Here is an 18,580-nt window from a genome sequence, read left to right as displayed (position 1 = left end):
AACTATGAAAGAGAAGTTATAGGTATTCGATTATGTGAAATAAAAGTCAGTCAAACATGGCTGAATCAATGAGATTCCGCTTTGGACGTAAACACTGAGAAATGTCACAATCTCATTGGTTCAGCCATGCTTGACTGACCTCACATAATCGAACACAACTAGGTATACTATACCATGTCCCCTACCAACTAAATACAGATAACGTGATAACAATACAAAGAAAGTAATTATAAATCTTTGCCTTAGCCTCGGAGAATTTCTCATCAGGTATCTCCTGTGAGATGTGGTAGAGCTTCTGAATAATGTCGGCAGCCTCGTCGACGTGATCTTTGTCATTAAACACGTCGATGAGGAGAGGCCCAGGGGATAGGAACTCCGAGAAGTAGGTCATCAGCTTCTGAGCCTCCACAGCACGCGATCTAGAATAAGAATGGCAGAGAATAGACCACATCGATGAGGAGAGGCCCAGGGGATAGGAACTCCGAGAAGTAGGTCATCAGCTTCTGAGCCTCCACAGCACGCGATCTAGAATAAAATTAGAAAATAACAATAAGAATGCATATGGGGAATGCAAAAGAGAGAATAGAGAAGAATGGAGGAATGTCATTAGAAGAATCTGAGCAACCTTCGGCTACGAAGACGCAACAACAATGATGATGAACAATAAGAATAATAATTTAATAATTAGATAGAAACAGACCAGTGGTAACTCGTATGCTTTCTATGCAGAACGTCCCATGTGCGATTCAGAGTTGGGGGGTCGATCATATTTAAACTCTTGTCACAAATATTGTTCCCAGTTGATTCTCCGAAATAAATCTTGACCGAATGTCCTGTAGGCAATGTAATTTAAATGAGTGTTCCCACTACAAACGACACAATTTTCTTCCGAACGACATAAAATGTTGCTGTAACCAATGTAGGTAATTTGAATGAGATTTTCCCACTTACGTACGACACGATTTTTTTTTTCCGAGCGACAAATGGGAACGAGTACGAGTATTAACCACTACATACATGTGCGATTCAGAGTTGGGGGGTCGATCATATTTAAACTCTTGTCACAAATATTGTTCCCAGTTAATTCTCCGAAATAAATCTTGAACGAATGTCCTGTAGGCAATGTAATTTAAATGAGTGTTCCCACTACACACGACACAATTTTTTTCCCCGAACGACATAAAATGTCGCTGTAACCAATGTAGGTAATTTGAATGAGATTTTCCCACTTACGTACGACACGATTTTTTTTCCGAGCGACAAATGGGAACGAGTATTAAACCACTACATAACTGGGGTTGGTCGTTTTCCTCCTACCTTGGAGTGTTCACAGCCTCGAGTTGGTTTCCAAGATGAATGACTTTGGTGGCAATATAGTTGATCCGCTCGTCCAACGCTTGGAACATGTTCATGGATAATTTGTTCTTCTCCTGGATGTGCGATAGTTTCTGTACATGCTTCACCTCTTCCTCGTGACACAGCTGCTCCAGCTTCTCACATTTCTTACGCTGACGATCTTGCAACACTTTGAAATCCCTGTCAACACAATAAACAAACTATTGGCTTAATAATATTTTCTAAATGGAATTCTTTGTCAAGTAGCGTTTTAACTAGGGCAGTCAAGTGGAGACAAAGTATTCTAATTCATTCTCCGGTTATTGCCTTAATGGTACTTGGAGTTTCTAGTCTTATATCTGATACACATGTTCAGACTATCTGGTGTTCAGACAGGATACACATGTTCAGACAGATGACAGACTGAGCTTGAGTGGAGGAAAACTCTAGGGACCTATCAAGCTTTTTCTGCCAGTGGAGGACACTTTGAAATCCCTGTCAACACAATAAACAAACTACTGGCTTAATAATATTTTCTAAATGGAATACTTTGTCAAGTAGCGTTATAAGTAGGGTAGTCAAGTGGAGACAAAGTATTCTAATTCATTCTCCAGTTATTGCCTTAATGGTACTTGGAGTTTCTAGTCTTATATCTGCTACACATGTTCAGACTATCTGATGTTCAGACAGGCTACACATGTTCAGACAGATGACAGACCCAGGTCTGTCATCTGTCAGTCTGAGAGAGAGAGAGAGAGAGAGAGAGAGAGAGAGAGAGAGGAAGAGAGAGAGAGGGAGGGAGAGAGGGAGGGAGGGAGGGAGAGAGAGAGAGGGAGAGAGAAAGAGGGAGAGGGAGAGAGAGAGAGAAAATAACCAACTCACTTTATACACTGCACAAATGTTTCTTCCATTACAACAGGATCAAATATTTCCACTCCTTCCTTTTTGGAGTTGCCCAGGATTTTCCATGCCAACTTCTCAATGAACTGCTCAGGATCATATGGATCCTGAAAGAAGAGAAAAATAGGGTTATTTAATGTGAAACCTCTTCAATTTTTTGAGTACATTACACATCATAACATTACCAAGAGTCTGATTTAATGTACTATATTTTTTCTAGCCCTCAGGGTTATTAAATGTGAAACCTCTTCAATTTTTTGAGTACATTACACATCATAACATTACCAAGAGTCTGATTTAATGTACTATATTTTTCTAGCCCTCACTGATTACTAAATCACTAATTATTCAGAGAAGCTAGCTAATCAGATGCCCTCACAAGGCTAAGTGCACCATATAACACATTGACTTCAATGGGAATCAAACCCAGGACCCCTCATGTGCAAGGCTAGTGGGACACCTAAATGGCCACAGAGGTTTCTAATCAGGATGTATCATTCTGGAGCAAGTCTAAAGAATAGTCTCATCACCAAAGCCAGAGCCTCATCAGAAAAAAAATCTGATTGAGGTACTACAGAATAAAAAAACACATTATTCTTACCTACCAGTAAGTGTTCAAGGAAAATCAATATAAAAATTAATACTTACACACCGATGTATTGGAAAACCATACATAGGTACAAGGTCATCATATAATATTAGAAATGAACATGACTCAGTAATGTAATTTGTCAAGTAACTATTAATAGAATATTACATGGGGAAAAGACAGAAATAACCAATACCATACTATGGTTAGTCTTGTTTATCTGCTCAGAGAGAGCTCAAAAGTCTCTTTATCATTTCTATCCTTTATGTAGATTAACATAGGCAACACTAAAAGCTCAACTCAGAACCCTATTTAAAACTTTGTTTATAGGCATACTTTCTGGAATAGTTACTTTATCATTCTCCTAAATAACCTGCAAATGTGAGAACAAGTCTCACTGAAATTCCCATCACTTTAGTACATATTACGCAAGCTAAGGTGCCTGGCCCAAATTGTTTGCGGACCATAACTAGATATGTAATGAATGTACTACTAATGGAATACAGAGTTTTAGGAATTTTCACCCATTATATTCAGGACAATATCCCCCACCCCTATTTGTTAACTTGCATAAACTTAACTCAAATTTAGGACTGTTTGCCCCTGCACCTAAGCTTAACCCAAATTTGGGACTGTTTGGCCCTACACCTAACCTAAGCTTAACCCAAGTTTAGGACTGTTTGCCTCTAAGTACGGAGTTAAGCTGAACTTGACTAACTCTATACTTAATTCCAGAACTTCAAAATTCATTCCCATCACTTTAGTACATATTACGCAAGCTAAGGTGCCTGGCCCAAATTGTTTGCGGACCATAACTAGATATGTAATGAATGTACTATTAATGGAATACAGAGTTTTAGGAATTTTCACCCATTATATTCAGGACAATATCCCCCACCTCTATTTGTTAACTTGCATAAACTTAACTCAAATTTAGGACTGTTTGCCCCTGCACCTAAGCTTAACCCAAATTTAGGTCTGTTGGCCTCTAAGTACAGAGTTAAGCTGAACTTGACTAACTCTATGCTTAATTCCAGAAAATTCAGCTCTTAATTTTTATTTTCACTGAGATTGAACCCACATCCTCCCGAATGCCAGGCGAGTATCGAGGTAGGATTGGTGTTAAGTTTATGATACCTACTTTCAGGGATCAATTATCCATTGAAATTCAGCTCTTAATTTTTATTTTCACTGAGATTGAACCCACATCCTCCCGAATGCCAGGCGAGTATCGAGGTAGGATTGGTGTTAAATGATACCTACTTTCAGGGATCAATTATCCATTAGTCAATAGATAAGCAATAAACTGTAAGTTTTTACTCCCCCCACAGAAAAAGTGTTTACCTGTTCCAGATCCTTCATGTATTGTTGCAACATCGTACTCCTTACTTCTGGCGATGTCTGGAGGATCAAGTATACTTTAGCTCATCCTGTTTTCTATTGAAGAGGTCTCAATTTTCCCTTATCTCCTTATCACTGAATTTTCCGAGGATATCATTTTGAATTTCCCAAAAATTCCAACTTTTCAAGTTTTTGTTGTTTTTTGTCACTATTGAGAAGCCAGCCACTCGCGTCAGCAACTTTTTTTTACGGAAAGGCGCGTTCACATGAACATCCCGATCGAAGATCGGGTAAGAATTTGGCGGGAATGGCGGGTAATTTTTAAAAAATTAATGTTAAAAAAGGGAAAAAAGATAAGCAAAAAGAAAAAGAAAGAAAGAAAACTCCGAAAATGGTTTTTCATGGAGTTTATCTCCTTTATTCAAGAAATCCAAGATATTTGGGGCGCACGTACATCGGATACACAGTTGATCCAGACAGAAGGATCAAACAGCACAATAAGGGGAAAGACTTTGGCGGTGCTCATAAAACTAGCAACAGAGGACCATGGTAAGTTATGTACCTATAATAGCATTAGTTACTAGTTTCTTGTTGTAGCTGCCTCAGGTATGAGTAGAAGGTGGAGGACCATGGTAAGTTATGTACCTATAATAGCATTAGTTACTAGTTTCTTGTTGTAGCTGCCTCAGGTATGAGTAGAAGGTGAAATATGGATTCTGGAGAAGACGGGTATTCCGCATAGGACTGCTCACTCTAAACAGTACCCACCTCAGTAGCATTGTGGTCAAAGAGCACGCTTATCTCAGTGGTAACGGGCTTGCTTGTCATGCAAATAGTCCTGGGTTTGAGATTAGAGCATTTTCTTACCCCCCAGATCTACTTTTTACTTTTGAGTATGCTTAGAAAATGTTCAGGCACTGTCATGGAAACTGTTAATAATAATAAGTTTATTCTTTCTTTATAATGTTCTTAACACAATTATTCTTCATCATCCCTGTAAGTACTTCTGTACTTTTAGGGACCATAACTTCTTCTTATTGTGTAAGGTATTCTTGATTTAATTAATTTTTCATATTTCGTTGTTATTTTCAAGATGGTGATTTTGTATTTTCTTTTTCATTTTGTTCTTATTGTCTATTCTTTTAAGCTCCTTCTTTTGTTTCCGAAGAGTTTCACAGAGGACCATGGTAAGTTATGTACCTATAATAGCATTAGTTACTAGTTTCTTGTTGTAGCTGCCTCAGGTATGAGTAGAAGGTGAAACATGGATTCTGGAGAAGACGGGTATTCCTCATAGGACTGCTCACTCTAAACAGTACCAACCTCAGTAGCATTGTGGTCAAAGAGCACGCTTATCTCAGTGGTAACGAGCTTGCTTGTCATGCAAATAGTCCTGGGTTTGAGATTAGAGCATTTTCTTACCCCCCAGATGTACTTTTGGTAATTATGTAGAAGTCACGTCCGTGGAAAAGAAAAGCTCCTTTTTGTATCAAACCTAACCCTATAATAACACTAATCACTGCTCTAATTGTAAAAACTCCTTCTTGCGTTTAACCTAACCCTATAATAACACTGGTCACTGCTTTTTTGTGCCAGTTCCTTTGGTAGCAATATTCCATGGATGTGACTTCTGCACAAGTACCCTACTTTTTACTTTTGAGTATGCCTAGAAAATGTTCAGGCACTGTCATGGAAACTGTTGAAATACCTACACTTGAGCCTAGTTAGCTTGGTGGGTAGAGTGTCTGCCTTGTAAGTGCTAGGTCATGGGTTCAAGGAATAAGGTTTGTTCTTAGAACGGCTGGCTTTCTCCTATCCTGTGTTCCTTCTCTCTTCAAATTTGGGACAATAAGACCCTAGCAGTTTCAGTTCCCTCTAACAAAAAATCTCTTCTTTTTTTTTTAAAAGTAGACCTTAGCCTCAGATTTCTTTAAACTGTAGGTATTTAATAAGTATTAATGTTATTTTACTGTTAATAGGTGATGGGATAGAGGTTGTCTTCTTCTTTAGTTCATCTGGTTATTTTCAGCTCAACTTCTATATTTCATTGCTTCTTAAATAAAAATCTTTAATACTCTTTTTCATAATTGAAGTAGGTACCTTCTCTTGAGCCTAGTTAGCTTGGTGGGTAGAGTGTCTGCCTTGTAAGTGCTAGGTCATGGGTTCAAAGGATAAGGTTTGTTCTTAGAACGGCTGGCTTTCTCCTATCCTGTGTTCCTTCTCTCTTCAAATTTGGGACGATAAGACCCTAGCAGTTTCAGTTCCCTCTAACAAAAAATCTCTTCTTTTTTTAAGTTGTCCTTAGCCTCAGATTTCTTTAAACTGTAGGTCTGTGTTCCTTCTCTCTTCAAATTTGGGTAAGACCCTAGCAGTTTCAGTTCCCTCTAACAAAAAATCTCTTCTTTTTTTAAAGTAGACCTTAGCCTCAGATTTCTTTAAACTGTAGGTATTTAACAAGTATTAATGTTATTTTACTGTTAATAGGCGATGGGATAGAGGTTGCTGTGTTTTTGTTCTAAAAGATCAAATGTTATTCTTACAGGGATATGGTACTGATTGTTTATGGATTCCCAAATGACATATCTGCTCTTCGGGTAAGTTATGTATAAAAAAACCTAGCTAGACAACTACTTACCAACTATTTTTAGGCTCTTGCCAGATTTTATTTGCTAAGAGGCTTGAAATGAAGAAAATAAATAGCTAGCTTTTTTATATAAAAATAATAATTTAAGTAATAGTAATAGAAAGTAAAAAATCACTTTCTTTGCAGTTTGAGTGGGCTTGGCAGCATCCTAAAATGTCACGCCGTCTGCAGCATGTTGCAAGGAAGAAGTCCAAAGAGACTACCTACACTTATTGCCTACGATTGCTCCATATAATGCTACAGACAGCTCCATGGCAGAGACTACCTCTGACAGTGCAATGGCTCAAACCTGAGTATCAACAAGTCTTGACAGAGGTAAGAATAATGAGTACCTTAGGATAGGTTAATGATCTAAGTATGTAAGTATTGAACAAAAACTTTATATGGTCTTGGAAAAGCTCCCCCTTGTAAAAACTCTAAGGGGATTTTTTATCAAGAACTCGGGAACGGTATAAGCTAAAGACTTGAAATTTGGTATGTAGTTCACAAATGTGACAAGGATGCAACACAAAACGTTAAAATAGGTGCTGCGGTTGGCGGTATTTTCGACCGCTTTTTGGCGGTTTTAAGCTATACTGACTAAACAGTTAGAAATATTGTAAATGTTACAACAGAACACCCAAATAAGCACCATTCAATAGGATAAGGAAAGTCGTGTGATGTTCACACCAGATTTTTACTAGTTCTATTCATTCCTAAACTTTGAAAGAGAAGTTATAGGTATTCGATTATGTGAAATAAAAGTCGGTCAAACATGGCTGAACCAATGAGATTCCGCTTTGGACGTAAACACTGAAAAATGTCACAATCTCATTGGTTCAGCCATGCTTGACTGACCTCACATAATCGAATACAACTAGGTATACCATGTCCCCTACCAACTGAATACAGATAACGTGATAACAATACAAAGAAAGTAATTATAAAATATATAAAAATGTATATATGTGTGTGTGTGTGTGTTCGAACTTTATGCCTGGCCAAACCGCTCATCCGATTGCTATGGAACTTTGTCAACTTATTGCTTGCACTCCCATGAAGGTTATAGGCTATTTTCCGGTTCGTTTTTGTCAAGCTACGCCGAGCAAGACCACTAAATGGATGAGTGACATGAACGGCCATGCCTTGAGGATTTACTAGCAGAAATCCGGAGCGAAGCGACGGGTTTCGGCTAGTTATAAAATAAAATTGTTTAGAAACAAATCCACTAATCACTCTCACTATCCTCCTCCTCCTCCTTCAGATTTCAAAAGAAAAACATGCGTTTTTTTTATTGTTGATTTTGAAAAATCATTCAAACTGTCCGTCCAGTGTCCATTGCAACGAACATCGGCAGAGTATTAATGTAGTAGCCTATTAGCCATGATTAAACAAAACCTTGCTTAGATCTCACTGCTTGATAACGGAATGTGTAAATAGGATGGCTGGGGACCTTTGATTACTTTAGAGCGCTTTTTGGTGGTCTCATCAGTTTCATTTTAACCTTTTTGTAGGCTTTAATGGTGGCTTCAAATATTACTCTTTCATTCAACCTATTTCATAAAGTTTACCCTACCTATTTCATAAACGTTTCACGTTTAATGCAATGTAAGGTATAGTGATACAAAACATGACAAAAACAAAATTTGATCAATGGTGGAGGTAATGTTTTTATGGCATTCTCTTATGAGTAATGAGTTAACTCCTAAGGCCACCCTTGGTGCACAATGAAATTTATCAATGAAAAAAAAGAATGTGTTTTGTGATGAAGAATAAAGGCGGATTTTGTGTCAAGTTATTTGTTTGTAAAACGATATACATAACATATTTCATCTTTGGTCAAACTGTCCTGAACCGCAGTCAACCATCGTGAGTAAAAAAAAAAAAAAAAAATACCTAAGTACAAGAATCAAAGGGTGCTCTGTGTGTCTCATTCATGTGTTTACAATATTTAATCGATGAATCAGACTAATGATTGAGACAGACAGTGGACTGTTTCTGAAAGACACTGTTATCAGTAGGCGCAGTGGTTCTTAACCTTTTGGTCTCCCGGTACCTTTCTGGAGTAGAAAGTGATTAGTTTCCGTCTCTTAGGGGCAACTGGTGGGTATCTGAACAGCTGTATTTATTTCTTAGCAATTTCTTTACAAAGCAGTAAAGGAATTTATTATTGAATATTATTAAGAAATTAAGAATAAATTCCTTCGCTGTTACATTAAGGTGTGTCGGGAGTATACCAGCCTGAATTTCCCTTGCTAAAGATATAGCAAAGGTTGAGTGCGAAGGGCATCCGCTCGTAAAATTTGTAGCCAAACCCAAATGTCAGCCCAAAGCGATCACCCCAGTTAGGGCTGGTTGAGAGGCTGACGAAAAATGCCGACCCCGTCTGTACACGGGAAAAGGCGAAGAAAAAGAAGATTACATTCAACCCTTACTTTCTCCTTGTCGACGGGTAAATGATCTGGATTGACAATATGATCGGAGACTCGGTCCAAATACTCCAGGGCGAGTTCATACTTCTGTTGTGTAATTCTAAGCGAGTTTGACATTAAGTATGCCAACTCCTTCAGTCTAGGCCTTGTGATGCGAGATGATGAGAGTAAGCGATGTGTAGACACTGCTCCCTGTGTACGACGGGGGAGCAAGATCATTAACAAGACTGAGGAAAGTGATGTGATGATAATGAATAGTAGAAATAAAACATGTGATAACGACATTGTACCTGGTAAGTTTGTCATTTATTTGAATATAATTTCGCTTTGGTGAGGTTTCTAAGTGAAAGAGCAGAAAAAAAACGAGGAACAAGAAAATTTTTCTCTTTCTTCTACGACTTCTAGATCCGGAGATAAATCGATTTAAAACATACCGGTAAAATCTTGAACTCTGACGTCACAGAATACTCTCCCGTACGCGATGACGTCATATTCAACCAGTCTTCTCACAAAGCGACGGGTTGGGTTTCGGCTAGTTATAAAATAAAATTGTTTAGAAACAAATCCACTAATCACTCTCACTATCCTCCTCCTCCTCCTCTTCCTCCTCCAGCTCCTCCACATTTTCCATACAGAAGCAAGACTGCTCTTCTGTCCTGGTATGAGTGGATGACTCTTCCTCTTCCTCCTCCAGCTCCTCCACATTTTCCATACAGAAGCAAGACTGCTCTTCTGTCCTGGTATGAGTGGATGTGGCATTCTTCGCTTCCCTCTCCAGTTGAAATATGGCCGCCTGCCAGTATGCATCGTCTATTTTATCCTCTAACGCTCGGAGCCCTGGAATGAAATAGGAATTTTAAATGTGTTGAGCATTAAATGCTTGTCACAAATGCCCTTCCTCGCTTGATAAACTACGCTAAATAGGAATTTTAAATGTGTTGAGCATTAAATGCTTGTCACAAATGCCCTTCCTCGCTTGATAAACTACGCTAAATTTCATGACTTGTCTTGGACTCGAACCACCAACCTCCAGATACAGAGTCCACCGTGTTAACCACTACACCACTGGGGTTGGTTGAATAAATAGTATTTAGGACTGAATTAGTCAGCCTAGTCAGTCAGCTTGGAGGGTAGCGCGTCTGCCTTGTAAGCGCTAGGTGAGCTAGGTCCCGGGTTGAATTCCCGCCCCCGGGCGAACTTTCTCCTATCCTATCCTGTCTTCCTTCTTTATTCGATTTTGGGACGATAAGACCTTAGCATTTACAGTTAACTCTATCAAACCTCTTCAAAGGAAAAAAAGGCTGAATTAAGCCAGCCTTGTAAACGCTAGGTTGCGGCTTCGATTTCCGCCTGGGGTGAACTTAATCCTTAATAGATGAGGCTTGTTCTCGGAACGGTTGGCTTTCTCCCATCCTGGCCTATTTTAAAGTAAATTTTGGGCCCCGTGGGGCCTCTGGAAGCTCCTTAAGGGGCCTCACAATCATTACCTCTGCTGGTGTAATTCTTGAGAGCCTCTAAACTCTAAATCTTCTCTATCCTTGCTCCTTAAAGAAGGGGGATGTTGTATATGTCGTCCAGTGTGACCCGGGACTCGGGACCAGTGTGCGGGCGCACACAATGTAAACAATGATTATAAGAATTTTTTATATAAGAAAAAAAAAATTAATAAAGATGATCCCCTTGTTATGAATTTGGAAAAGCTACCGGGTTTTTCTTTTCTTTTTATTGAAAAACTCAACAACGCTAAATTTCATGACTTGACTTGGACTCGAACCACCAACCTCCAGATCCAGAGTCCACCGTGTTAACCACTACACCACTGGGGTTGGTTGAATAAATAGTATTTAGGACTGAATTAGTCAGCCTAGTCAGTCAGCTTGGAGGGTAGCGCATCTGCCTTGTAAGCGCTAGGTGAGCTAGGTCCCGGGTTGAATTCCCGCCCCCGGGCGAATTTTATTCTGATGTTCGTTTTTCGGAAAGGCTGGCTTTCTCCTACTCCTATCCTGTCTTCCTTCTTTATTCGATTTTGGGACGATAAGACCTTAGCATTTACAGTTAACTCTATCAAACCTCTTCAAAGGAAAAAAAGGCTGAATTAAGCCAGCCTTGTAAACGCTAGGTAGCGGCTTCGATTTCCGCCTGGGGTGAACTTAATCCTTAATAGATGAGGCTTGTTCTCGGAACGGTTGGCCTTCTCCCATCCTGGCCTATTTTAAAGTAAATTTTGGGCCCCGTGGGGCCTCACTATCATTACCTCTGCTGGTGTAATTCTTGAGAGCCTCTAAATCTTCTCTAGCCTTGTCAAACATCCACAGTTTGCAACAAAGATCAATCTTCTTCTTCAAACTCTTGATGATAACGTCTTTCACCTGACGAGTGAACGAAGAGAGGTCTACGTTTTAGGTTTTTACTCGACGATCTTTATTATTATTGCCATCGAACTATTTGTTGTGTGTGTGTGTGTGTGTGTTTTTTTTTTAAGGTGAGTGTTTCATTGCTGTTTTTCGTAGCAATGAAACAACTGCTACATTAGACCATGTGGCCTGTGTCGTAGCATGCCCATCCCGTAGTATGCTTCTCAACAGATGGGCGAGAAGGCAAATTATTTCCTGCGAGGGTCCGGCCATTATGTTCCTGTAGACGGGAAATGTGTAGAATGTGCCGGCTATTTGCGATGGGGAGATCTGATCGAGAAGAATCGAGAGAGAAGATGACAGGTGATGTTTGTGATGAGATTGATTGTGTGAATGGAGAACCCGTATTGTTGGTAAGTTCAAAGTCTAATGACCTTGATTTTTTTAATGTAAAAAATAGGAGGAACAACAACAAGTTTCATCACAGTTAATCAACCTATATTTTAAAAGTGGAAAAATGGGAAACAAAATCATTTCAGATTTCAAAAGAAAAACATGCGTTTTTTTTATTGTTCATTTTGAAAAATCATTCAAAGTGTCCGTCCACTGTCCATTGCAACGAACATCGGCAGAGTATTAATGTAGTAGCCTATTAGCCATGATTAAACAAAACCTTGCTTAGATCTCACTGCTTGATAACGGAATGTGTGTTAAATAGGATGGCTAGGGACCTTTCATTTTTGGTGGTCTCATCACTTTCATTTTAACCTTTTTGTAGGCTTTAATGGTGGCTTCAAATATTACTCTTTCATTCAACCTATTTCATGAAGTTTACCCTACCTATTTCATAAACGTTTCATTTTTTTTTTTTTTTTTTTTTTTTTTTTTTAAGGTGAGTGTTTCATTGCCGTTTTTCGTAGCAATGAAACAACTGCTGCATGAGACTTGTGGTCTGTGTCGTAGCATGCCGATCCCTTAGTATGCTTCTCAACAGATGGGAGAGAAGAGACACAATACCTGCTTCCCATTTAGGTGGTGCTGGGTCAACACAACACCAGAAAGTAACCCAGCCCAAAGCGATCACCCCAGTCAGGGCTGGTTGAGAGGCTGACGAAAAATGCTGACCCCGTCTGTACACGGGAAAAGGCGAGGAAGAAGAAAATTACATTCAACACTTACTTTCTCCTTGTCGACGGGCAAATGATCTGGATTGACAATGTGATCGGAGACTCGGTCCAAATACTCCAGGGCGAGTTCATATTTCTGTTGTGTGGCATAATAGCAGCCAGCCTCGTAATATTGCTGAGGTTGAATATGAAGCAGCGGATTGTATTGAACTGGTAGGGTTTCGCGACCTGTAGCCATGGCTGGAGCTCACTTCTTGACAAACTGTTCAGTTGATTTCAGGGTGATTTTAAAACTCTATTCCAATTGACTTTAGGTAAAAGAACTTGATAGATATCAATCTTAAAATTAGAATTTTCGGGTAGGACCTATTGGGCAGATTAAAATTATTGGCAATTATTTTCTACAAACTGGGATTTTTCGAATTCATCCAGCCAGCCTAGTCAGCTTGGTTGGTAGCGCGTCTGCCTTGTAAGCGCCAGACCCGGGACGGATTTTATCCTGAAGGCATAAGGTTCGTTCTTGGAACAGCTGGCTTTCTCCTATTCTGTCTGCCTTTTCTCTTCGATTTTGGAACGATAAGACCCTAGCAGAACACCGCTTAGAGTTCTCTCTATCAAATCTCTTGGGGAAAAAAAGACGGACTGCCCAAAGTTCGGGTCGCCAAAACAACTCAGGAATCTCAGGATACTTTTCAGTCAGATTTGTTACAATTAAAACAAGATTGGAATATTGTGTTAAAATAGTAGTAAGGTTGGCTCTTTTCAATCTCAACCTATCTTTACCTGTTGTATCTTTTTTCATTGTCATTCCCTACTACCACCATTATTTCACATCTACCCTCTTTTTTTTCCTAGTTAAGCAAGGTCTTTTTACTGAACTGTTACTTGTATGTGTTATTTTTTAACCCATCAAATATACGAGACCTTGTTTAGACTGCTGGGGTAAAGGGACTTTTCAGTCCTATTCGGGCAGGATAAACAAGGTATATTCTATTCTATTCTATTCTATTCGACAAATAACCACTATTTAGAACTGGTAGGGTTTCGCGACCTGTAGCCATGGCTGGAGCTCACTTCTTGACAAACTGTTCAGTTGATTTCAGGGTGATTTTAAAACTTTATTCCAATTGACTTAAGGTAAAAGAACTTGATTAATCTTAAAATTAGAAATTTCGCGTAGGACCTATTGGGCAGATTAAAATTATTGGCAATTATTTTCTACAAACTGGGATTTTTCGAATTCATCCAGCCAGCCTAGTCAGCTTGGTTGGTAGCGCGTCCGCCTTGTAAGCGCTAGACCCGGGACGGATTTTATCCTGAAGGCATAAGGTTCGTTCTTGGAACAGCTGGCTTTCTTCTATTCTGTCTGCCTTTTCTCTTCGATTTTGGAACGATAAGACCCTAGCAGAACACCGCTTAGAGTTCTCTCTATCAAATCTCTTGGAAAAAAAAGACGGACTGAACAAAGTACGGGTCGCCAAAACAACCCAGGATACTTTTCAGGTTTTCAGTCAGATTTGTTACAATTAAAACAAGATTGGAACATTGTGTTAAAATAGTAGTAAGGTTGGCTCTTTTCAATCTCATTCGACAAATGACCACTATTCATTCTTTGTTTTCAGCGACCAGATGTGTCCAATATTTCCATAGAAAGCGTTGTGTAACAAACACTGTCTTACATTTTCCGTCTAAAACAAAAACTGATTGATTTCTTTTCGATTGAACGAGGAAGAATCGATAGATGAGTTTTCCTATCAAACGCAGCCATCCATTTTCCGCGTAAAGGAAAAAATCTGTTATTTTTAATTATTATTAATTATTCCCCCAAATAAGACTGCCAGTTGAATTGAAACAATCAAATCAAACAGGTCAAATATACATATACTATCAGTGACCTTAAAGACAGCAACCAAACGAAATATTGTTACGTTAATGTAGACCACCAATCTGTGAACTCAACTTCGGGGAACAAGCGAAAAGAAATCACCATTGCTACTGAGGTAAGTAAAAAATGTAGGTAGGTTTTGTAACAAAACAAAAAAAAAAAAAAATCTGGTGTGAACATCACACGACTTTGCTTATCCTATTGAATAGGTATCTCAAACCGTTTAGTTAGCACAGCTGAAAACCGCCAAAAATAAAAAGCGGTCGAAAACTGTCAAAATTAGGTCGAAAAATAGCTAACTGTTACTCCGGATCCTATTGAATAGGTATCTCAAACCGTTTAGTTAGCACAGCTGAAAACCGCCAAAAATAAAAAGCGGTCGAAAACTGTCAAAATTAGATCGAAAAATAGCTACTCCGGAAAGTCGAATTTTAGACCTGAGAGGTACGGCTGATGAAAAGGTCCGTCTGTCGGGTCTACCTGATTATCAGTGACCTTAAAGACAGCAACCAAACGAAATATTGTTACGTTAATGTAGACCACCAATCTGTGAACTCAACTTCGGGGAACAAGCAAAAAGAAATCACCATTGCCACTGAAGTAAGTAGGTGAAGAAATCACCATTGCCACTGAGGTAAGTAAAAAAATGTAGGTAGGTTTTGTAACAAAACCAAAAAAAAAGTCGAATTTTAGACCTGAGAGGTACGGCTGAAAAGGTCCATCTGTCGGGTCTACCTGATCCCTGATGAGCACACAAACTATCAGGTAGACCTGACAGGCGGGCCTGATCAGGTGTACCTGTTAGTGAGTGGCTGGCGTAAGGCCAAATAAATTGAAAGATCTCAAAATAATGATAAAATGACACAAAACACAAAACAAACAAAAAAATGATTCGATTGATTGCTTGATTGATTATTATTTTTTTAATGCAATCTTTCCATTCCTTCCTCCCCCAGTGGCATCTGTACCATCACGAGTGCAAATGGAACGCAGCGGTAGTGACCTTGTACTTCCTAGGTGTGATCCTAGGTTCGATACCCGCCGGTTTACTAGCGGATAGATTCGGCCGTCGTGTGATCATGCTCATCTCCTTCTATGGCCAGGGGGCCATCAGTATAGCTATCGTGTATAACAGGTCCTTTCCCGTGTATCTTATCCTAAGAACCATGCAAGGATTTTTCGTACAGGTAAATATGTACACTACATATGAGGTTTAAGGAACACCCTGAAAATAATAATAATAAAAAAATAAATAAATAAAGTGAATATCACACACGACTTTCTTGGAACTATAAAAAGAGATCAATTTTTTCCACATTGAAATTTCGATCAAAAAATAATGACAATAAAATAGAAGTGGCAAAAAATACGAGTTTTTCACAATTTTTTTTCCGATCGACACAAAATGTCCTTGTCGGCAATGTCATTTAAATGAGACTTACACACGATTTTTTATTATTATTATTTATTATTTTTTTTTTTCGAACTACTTACAAGTGGGAACGGGCCTTTAGACAAAAAAGAATAATTTTAGTCGGCGACAAATCTTGTATACAAAAAGTCAAAATGTCAGTCAGACATTTCTTAACAAATGGTGTTTCACCCAAACCTGGAAAACTCGCAATTGACTTTTCTCGTTATTTTTTCTTCTCATTATTTTCTCAAGAAAGAATAATTCTCTAAAAGTACTCAAGTACTTACTGGGATATATTCATAAATTCATAAGGAAATTTTATTGATGTTAATTTGCTTTAGGCAAAAAAGAATAATTTTAGTCGGCGACGAATCTTGTATACAAAAAGTCAAAATGTCAGTCAGACATTTCTTAACAAATGGTGTTTCACCCAAATTTGGAAAACTCGCAATTGACTTTTCTCATTATTTTTTCTTCTCATTATTTTCTCAAGAAAGAATAATTCTCTAAAAGTACTCAAGTACTTACAGGTATATTCAAAAAGAAATTTTATTAATGTTAATTTATTGAAAAATGAACTTTCCTTTTATTATTCCCAGGGTCTCCAGAACAGTACGTACACACTGCTCATCGAGTTATTTCCCACGAGATGGCGTATCGGCGTGGCGTAGGTTACAGAGATATGCTGGACTGTGGGTCTAGTGATGCTCTCTCTAGTGAGCTATTGGTTCTCTAACTGGTTTCTCTTCTTCATTCCCAGGGTCTCCAGAACAGTACAGTTTTGAGGTCCCTAGAGCCTAAATCCAAAGTTTCAGCCATTGGTCCGTGTGTGTGTCTGTCTGTAAACAAAATATATCGAGAACGGTGGGAGCTAGAGACTTGAAATTTGGTATGTATCTTGAACAGTACATACACACTGCTCATCGAGTTATTTCCCACGAGATGGCGTATCGGCGTGGCGTGGGTTACAGAGATATGCTGGACTGTGGGTCTAGTGATGCTCTCTCTAGTGAGCTATTGGTTCCCTAACTGGCGGGATGCAGAACTAGTCACCTCTCTCCCCTTCGTGGGCTTCTCACTCTTCTATGTGTGGTGAGTTTTCTTGTAGACTTACTGCTTTCGCATTTCTTCAAGGCACATTCTTTGGTTAGAAAATTTCCGTCCTGGCCGGTGTTCGAACCCAGCATCTTCGGGTTGAGAATCAGTGCTCTTGACCACTCGGCCACAGAGGTCGGAGGAGTCATTAATACTTGATTATTTATTTATTATTATTATTATTTTGACAGGGGAAACTGTAACTACCAAGGTCTTATCGTCCCGAAAGCGAAGAGACAGGATAGGACAAAGCCAGCCGTTCCGAGAACGAACATTATCAGTTTAGGATAAATTTCGCCCCGGCTGAGAATCGACCTAGCGCTTACAAGGCAGACGCGCCACCATCCGAGCTAACTAGGCTGAGCCAGCCGTTCCGAGAACGAACATTATCAGTTTAGGATAAATTTCGCCCCGGCTGAGAATCGACCTAGCGCTTACAAGGCAGACGCGCTACCATCCAAGCTAACTAGGCTGGCTTTGGGAGGTTTGACAGAGGGAACTGAAAATTACTGATATCTTTTCGTCCCAAAATGGAAGAGAGAAAGCCAGCCATTCCGAGAACGAGAACCTACCTACCTGTTTAGGATAAGTTTCTCCCCGGGCGGGAATCGAACCCGTGACATGGCGCTTTCAAGAATAACACTAGTGATTATGTTTGTGTTTCTTCACCATTCATCAGGTTCATTCTAGGCTGACTTTGGGAGGTTTGACAGAGGGAACTGAAAATTACTGATATCTTTTCGTCCCAAAATGGAAGAGAGAAAGCCAGCCATTTCGAGAACGAGAACCTACCTACCTGTTTAGGATAAGTTTCTCCCCGGGCGGGAATCGAACCCGTGACATGGCACTTTTAAGAATAACACTAGTAATTATGTTTGTGTTTCTTCACCATTCATCAGGTTCATTCCAGAATCACCTCTGTGGAAATATACCAAGAATAAGTACCTAATTGTGTGTTTCCTTATCATTTCATCAGGTTCATAAACGAGAACCTACCTACCTGTTTAGGATAAGTTTCTCCCCGGGCGGGAATCGAACCCGTGACATGGCGCTTTCAAGAATAACACTAGTAATTATGGTTGTGTTTCTTCACCATTCATCAGGTTCATACCAGAATCACCTCTGTGGAAATATACCAAGAACAAGTACCTAATTATGTGTTTCCTTATCATTTCATCAGGTTCATACCAGAATCACCTCTGTGGAAATATACCAAGAACAAGATTATAGACTTTGAATATCTCTGTGACGATGAATCTCATAGGGAGGCCTCACTCAACGACTATTCTCAAGGCTCTAGACCTGCTCTAAACAAAGGTAAAAACCATCTTATTAAGGTAACACCTAACGAGGCTCTAGACCTGCTCTAAACAAAGGTAAAAACCATCTTATTAAGGTAACACCTAACACAGGATTAAAGTTAAACATGGGTAAGAGAAAGAGACGCTAGACGATTTAGTGAGAATAGTTCTCAAGCTTAAGTCT

General features: G+C 39.2%; 3 protein-coding genes across 3 annotated transcripts in view; 1 reads left to right on the top strand and 2 right to left on the bottom strand.

Annotated features, from left to right (window-relative positions):
* Window positions 1-4,376, bottom strand: part of LOC103507366 (exocyst complex component 5) — a 31,280-nt gene extending 26,904 nt beyond the window's left edge. The window contains 4 exon segments of the mRNA XM_026822257.1: window positions 447-525; window positions 1,318-1,536; window positions 2,218-2,342; window positions 4,169-4,376. Coding sequence (XP_026678058.1) covers window positions 447-525; window positions 1,318-1,536; window positions 2,218-2,342; window positions 4,169-4,201 — 456 coding nt within the window. The 5' untranslated portion in view covers window positions 4,202-4,376.
* Window positions 4,377-9,788: 5,412 nt separating this feature from the next.
* Window positions 9,789-13,080, bottom strand: LOC103507383. The gene is made up of 3 exons (XM_008471849.2): window positions 12,754-13,080; window positions 11,475-11,589; window positions 9,789-10,057 (listed from the first exon to the last, which is right to left on the bottom strand). The coding sequence occupies exons 1-3, from the start codon at window positions 12,937-12,939 to the stop codon at window positions 9,789-9,791; spliced, it is 570 nt and encodes a 189-aa protein (XP_008470071.1). The 5' UTR covers window positions 12,940-13,080.
* A 680-nt stretch (window positions 13,081-13,760) lies between these two features.
* On the top strand, window positions 13,761-18,545 carry LOC103507381 (solute carrier family 22 member 6-like). Its single transcript, XM_026822252.1, has 8 exons — window positions 13,761-13,805; window positions 14,324-14,361; window positions 14,593-14,701; window positions 15,543-15,773; window positions 16,600-16,607; window positions 16,901-17,092; window positions 18,276-18,439; window positions 18,499-18,545. Exons 1-8 carry the CDS (start codon window positions 13,761-13,763, stop codon window positions 18,543-18,545), a joined length of 834 nt encoding a protein of 277 aa, XP_026678053.1.
* The last annotated feature ends 35 nt before the right edge of the window (window positions 18,546-18,580 follow it).

Source organism: Diaphorina citri, unplaced genomic scaffold (genome assembly GCF_000475195.1).
Source record: "Diaphorina citri unplaced genomic scaffold, Diaci psyllid genome assembly version 1.1 scaffold309, whole genome shotgun sequence".
Classification (NCBI taxonomy): domain Eukaryota; kingdom Metazoa; phylum Arthropoda; class Insecta; order Hemiptera; family Psyllidae; genus Diaphorina; species Diaphorina citri.
The sequence above is the reverse complement of the archived record's forward strand: the minus strand, read 5'-3'. Positions and strand labels throughout refer to the sequence as shown.

What these genes read in the sequence shown, in the direction of transcription:
- LOC103507383 (XM_008471849.2), bottom strand. Translation starts at nt 12,939, where the DNA reads ATGGCTACAGGTCGCGAAACCCTACCAGTTCAATACAATCCGCTGCTT. An exon ending in TGCCCGTCGACAAGGAGAAA is followed by an intron (nt 11,590 to 12,753) that starts GTAAGTGTTGAA and finishes TTCACTCGTCAG; the next exon opens with GTGAAAGACGTTATCATCAA. An exon ending in CAAGAATTACACCAGCAGAG is followed by an intron (nt 10,058 to 11,474) that starts GTAATGATAGTG and finishes ATTTCATTCCAG; the next exon opens with GGCTCCGAGCGTTAGAGGAT.
- LOC103507381 (XM_026822252.1), top strand. Translation starts at nt 13,761, where the DNA reads ATGGCTGGAGCTCACTTCTTGACAAACTGTTCAGTTGATTTCAGG. An exon ending in AAATCACCATTGCTACTGAG is followed by an intron (nt 14,702 to 15,542) that starts GTAAGTAAAAAA and finishes TTCCTCCCCCAG; the next exon opens with TGGCATCTGTACCATCACGA. An exon ending in CCATCTTATTAAGGTAACAC is followed by an intron (nt 18,440 to 18,498) that starts CTAACGAGGCTC and finishes TTAAGGTAACAC; the next exon opens with CTAACACAGGATTAAAGTTA.